This window comes from Nicotiana sylvestris, chromosome 4 (assembly GCF_000393655.2).
Source record: "Nicotiana sylvestris chromosome 4, ASM39365v2, whole genome shotgun sequence".
NCBI lineage: Eukaryota > Viridiplantae > Streptophyta > Magnoliopsida > Solanales > Solanaceae > Nicotiana > Nicotiana sylvestris.
The window spans coordinates 109,389,136-109,394,138 of NC_091060.1; the positions used below are offsets into that span (position 1 = coordinate 109,389,136).

Here is a 5,003-nt window from a genome sequence, read left to right on the forward strand (position 1 = left end):
AAGTAAAAATGGATTTAAGCTGCTTTATATCAAGGTCAAACTGTGAGATCGTTTCACGTTTGGTTTAATTGTGGGATAGATGAAAGATATGTTACGGTTTGGATTATTCCATCAAAATTAACTATCTCATCTTTCATGTAGAATAGCTAATTTTATTATTTTGATATAAAATTTATTAGGAATCTAATTAATAATACCCATAATCAAAATTCTATCTCGGGATTAATATTCTTATCCGCGCAACCAAGCGACCTCTCTAGAAAAGTTCAAATTTCCTTTCATTTATCCTTTTGACAGAGAGGGTACGTAATGTAACCACTGTAAATAAAAAGCAAATTAAGGAGCAAGGAAAAGTAGTGTATATTACCAATCATCCACATCACATAAAGCCCCAAAAAAAAGGAAAGGCCATTACAATATTTTTAGAAGAAAATAAAAACAGAAAAAAGAAAAGCCACTAGCACTCAAGTTAATAAAAGGACTCTTACAAGAAAATAAAATGAAAATTAAAGTGAGGGGGAAAAAGTGATTGCAAACTGCCAAATCTTTTTACACACGTCATATGTAATTTTGTTTTACTTCCTTAGTTTAATACTAGTAATATATTATCCTACTCAAGCCTTATGTGGAGGGCATTGATAACACTTAGTGAAGAGGCCAAAAGTGTTAATTTGATGTACAAAATTGACCATGCTTGCCCACCCTCCAAATCCAAAACCAACAATGAAGACCCATGCCACCACAAATATGTTGGTACAATACAATCCAACCCACCTTCCCAAGAATGATGGTGGTTGCTCCACAGCATTCTGTCAACCAACAAAAAAGAAAATCCAAATAATTAATGTGAATAAAAACATAATTGAATTAAGAGAAAGAGTATATTTGTTTGTGATATTTGTACCTCTCTAGCGGATGGAGAAGCAAAAGTAACCATGTGTGCCAAGGCAGGAATAATGTAGACAGTGAAGCTAACAAGAAGAGATCCAACAGTAGAATTAATGGGACCGAAGAAGGGGAAAACAATTGCTAAGAACCATATTGGAATAACCACAGGGAGTCTTGCCATTGCTCTCTTGAACAAGCTCTTTGTGTCATGTACTCTGATGAATTTCTCCCATACAAAGTACAAAGGGGTACATGCAAATCCAAATGTAATAAACTGCATGCGCGCGCGCACACATTAATTAATTTAGCATTAATTAATATTTACTAATCAGAAAAAAGAGAATGAAAATTGGTATTGACCTGATGAATAAGCATGAGAACAACAGCAGCGTCTCGAAATCTAGTCCTTGGTAACAAAGCCAAAGCATTGGAGTGGGTGAGAAGTGCATCTCCAAAAGCCCAATAGACGGCACTTGCTGATGGCAGTGTCAGTGTTAGCACATAAATTGTCGCCATCAAATATATAAGCTTGAACTTCTGTGGCTTCCACATTGCATGCATTATCTCCCTATATTATATTCACACAAAAAAATAAACACAAGAGAAGATGAGAAAGAGACGTGTTCTGCCGTCCCGCCCCTATATATGTTATACCTTCTCCAGTTTTCCTACATACATTGATACATATATAAATTTACTTTCTTACAGAAAATATCTTATATTTCAAGAAAATGTTATAAAAAGAAAGACTTTATTGACTATTCTTTTTGCAATTTTCTTATTTTTTTATAGTATATTTTTGGAAAATTGGAATGCAAGTGATTATTAAATTCCATGGATTCTCGTCTGTTCAGCCAAATTGCTTTTGATTTTCTGAAGATTTTGAGTCCACATAACCAATTTCTGACTATAATTCCATTACTGATCTGGTATGAAGAAATAACATAACAGTTTTTCCCATATGTAAATTTTCTTTTATATATATAGGATAAGAAAAGCAGGCACCAGGTTTTCAGGAAGCATGTTCCCATTACTGGGAAAGGGATATCTAGCTAAATAATTATAAGCATGTGTTATGTCTTTACTGAGACAAACAAAAGAATGTTATAGGGTAACATACATATATATTATAATATTTATCCACTTGTTAAATTGCTAACATATACTTTTGCCCTTTTTAATTTATATATATGGCGGTATTTTACTGGACATAGAATTTAATAAGGAAAAACTTTTGAAACTTGTAGTCTAAATCAAGTCAGCAAAAAATTATATGGTTATAGATCATCTTATTAAGTGTAATTAAAAATTTTAAAATTAAATTATTTTTAAATAAAAAATATAATATTTTTTCTGGGCTGAGTAAAAAGAAAATTAGGACAAATAGAGGAAGTATATCAAATATTAAATACTCACACCGTGACAGCATGGCCACCAAAGGTATAAAGAATGTTTGTAGCACCAGTGAAGTAGAGAACCATTGTGGTTGGTCCTGAGTGCTTCACTCCCTCAACCTTTGACATGTCACAATCAATAAAATTATTATTAGTAAAAGAAAAGCAAGTACTAATCAAATGCCGTTCTAATATTAAATGGTAAATACTAAATCAAGCCAAAACTAAACTTTTGTGCTTCGCATGGGAGGAAAAAAAAAAACAAAAAACTTTATATATATTACTTTTTCTATCTCAAATCCAAAGTCTTGTAATTTAAACTAGAACTTATCTAGTTTTTAATGATTTCGTATATCTAAAGCCCTTCATCTTCTTGTATTCTTTTAATAAATTATAATATTTGTAGTCTACTTTGTTGTTCTAAAAGAATACGCTTTTTATTTTAGGTGTTGAAAATGGTCAAAACTTTGCCTGCAGACACTCAAATAGTTATCACTTTAATTGATTTTTTTTGTTGGTTTCACCTATATTAAGAAATTCTTCTGGTATTAATTAACAATAAAAATTGATCATATTAACCTTAATTTATTTATTGAAAATACAATAAATACTTTTAGGCTTCGTACTCCAAGGGCAACTTTGAAAAAAAGAAGTTAATTCCTTCTTGATATCTGGAAAAAATCAAATATTGTGGACCAAATAAAAAAGGTCAAATATTAATTAAAGTGGACCGGAGGGAGTATTAATTAGTATGACCTTTTTGTTAATAAAAATAATTAAAAGGAAAAAAACATTTTAAAATACCTGTCCATTGAGAAGAGAAGCTATGGTAAGATACCATGCAGTGTAACTTGTCATGAGAAGGCCTATAAATGACCAAATTCTGTAGTTGTGGAATGAAGGAATGAACACAGTTGTAGCACAACAGGCTCCAAATATATAAGTCCAAGTTCTCTTATCAAGATTGTCATTAATATAATATATGTTACTGCAATCAATCAGGAAAAAAAAACGATTAAATAAGAATATTTTATTATACCATTTCTATTTAAATTAAAGAAATACTACATCTGATTATTTATCCATTTACTTTGATCAAATCTTAATTTGAACATGACATATATAAATCATTATTTCACAATATTGAGAAACCCCATGGAAAATACTAGTAAAATTGTCTGATTGATTACCTTGCACATGCAATTAGCTGAATGACTGATCCAAATAGAAGAAAAGTGCAGTTAAAAAAGAGACCAATATTCCTCCAATGCTTTCCTAGTAGTCCGTCAAGAACTTCAAACCACTGCAAAAGTCAGATATGAAGATATATAGAAAGGAAGAAGGACAACTGGAAAATCCAAAGAAAAATAATTCTCTTTAAATGAATTGATGCAAATCTAAGATTATCGGACCAGTAAATTCAAGTATATTTATAAATAAAAATTTCATCTTACGAATATACAACAACAACCCAGTGGAATCCCACAAGTGGAGTCTAGGGAGGGTAGTGTGTACGCAGACCTTATCCCTACTCCAAATGAGTAGGGAGGCTGTTTCCGATAGACCCTTGGCTAAAAAAGATGAAAAGAGAATGTGGCACAGTAATATCAGAGTAAGCAAGAAAGAAAGAGAAACAACATCAGCAACGTAATAACCAGAAAATTAAGGGAAAGCAATAACAATAAGCAGTAACGAATATGAAAAATAAAATTACCTGAATTACATGGTTTCTGAAGTCAACTTTTTCTCGTTCCTTTCTAGTTCTGTACTCGACGTAGAGAACACTTATAAGATAAGCAGTCCAGCTTCCCATCAACCCATAGAAGAGTTGGAAAATAATTCCAGACATCATTCCCAGTTGTGAAAATGAATATGGCAGTGTAAGTAGCACTTGAGCAACCTAATTTTAATTTTTCATCATCAAAACCGAAAATTTTAAATTCTGAATGCGTGATAAATTTGTTAAACAATAAAAATAACATTAAAAAAAACCTGGTTAGAAGAACAGCTAAACCATGCATCATAAACAGAGCCACCATGCCAGAAAAAATTCGATAATTTGCTTTTGACAGAGTTATTGGAATTGGCTTCTTCTCCTTCTCTCTCCATTTCCAAGTAGTTTCCAGCAATAACAGTCTCAACTTTCTCAGAAGCCATGGCTCTGGACTGTGGGGTGAGACTTGTGAAGTAACAAGAATGGAATGAGATTTGCCCTGGTTATTAATTATATATATAAATAGAAAGGAGAAGGCAGTGACAATTTCTTTTTTAATTTGAAAAAATTCCCTTTATTTATAGTTTTTTATTCAATTTGGTATTGGAGCAATGATAGGGTTACCCGTGAATGGACCTAACGAAGATGCCTTTACTTAGGGTCTCCTATTAGGCCAACTAAGGATTGAGATTGAACATTATTATTTCAACGCAACTTAGCTGAAAAAGAAGGGGGGGAAAAAAGATAACGGAAAGGGAAAAGCAAAAGAAGAAAATTATACATGGATATTTTTATTTTTTTTGAGAGTGATGGAAATAACCATGAGTTAGTAAAAGAACGAGTATAGTAAGAATTCGACAATATCTTATTCAGTACTCGTTGGCACGATTAATTTAGATTATCACATATGAATTCATTAAAAGTGAATTGCTTCCTACTAAAATTTATTATATTAGTTTGATTCTCATTCAAAAAAAAAAAATGTTTACAAATTTTTACAAAAGATT

At 31.5% G+C, this 5,003-nt stretch overlaps 1 protein-coding gene across 1 annotated transcript; it reads right to left on the reverse strand.

Annotated features, from left to right (window-relative positions):
• Positions 1 to 336: 336 nt before the first annotated feature.
• On the reverse strand, positions 337 to 4,550 carry LOC104222793 (auxin transporter-like protein 3). The gene is made up of 8 exons (XM_009774089.2): positions 4,275 to 4,550; positions 3,997 to 4,182; positions 3,473 to 3,585; positions 3,087 to 3,270; positions 2,305 to 2,402; positions 1,249 to 1,456; positions 905 to 1,162; positions 337 to 809 (listed from the first exon to the last, which is right to left on the reverse strand). Exons 1-8 carry the CDS (start codon positions 4,437 to 4,439, stop codon positions 615 to 617), a joined length of 1,407 nt encoding a protein of 468 aa, XP_009772391.1. The 5' UTR covers positions 4,440 to 4,550; the 3' UTR covers positions 337 to 614.
• Between the last annotated feature and the right edge of the window lie 453 nt (positions 4,551 to 5,003).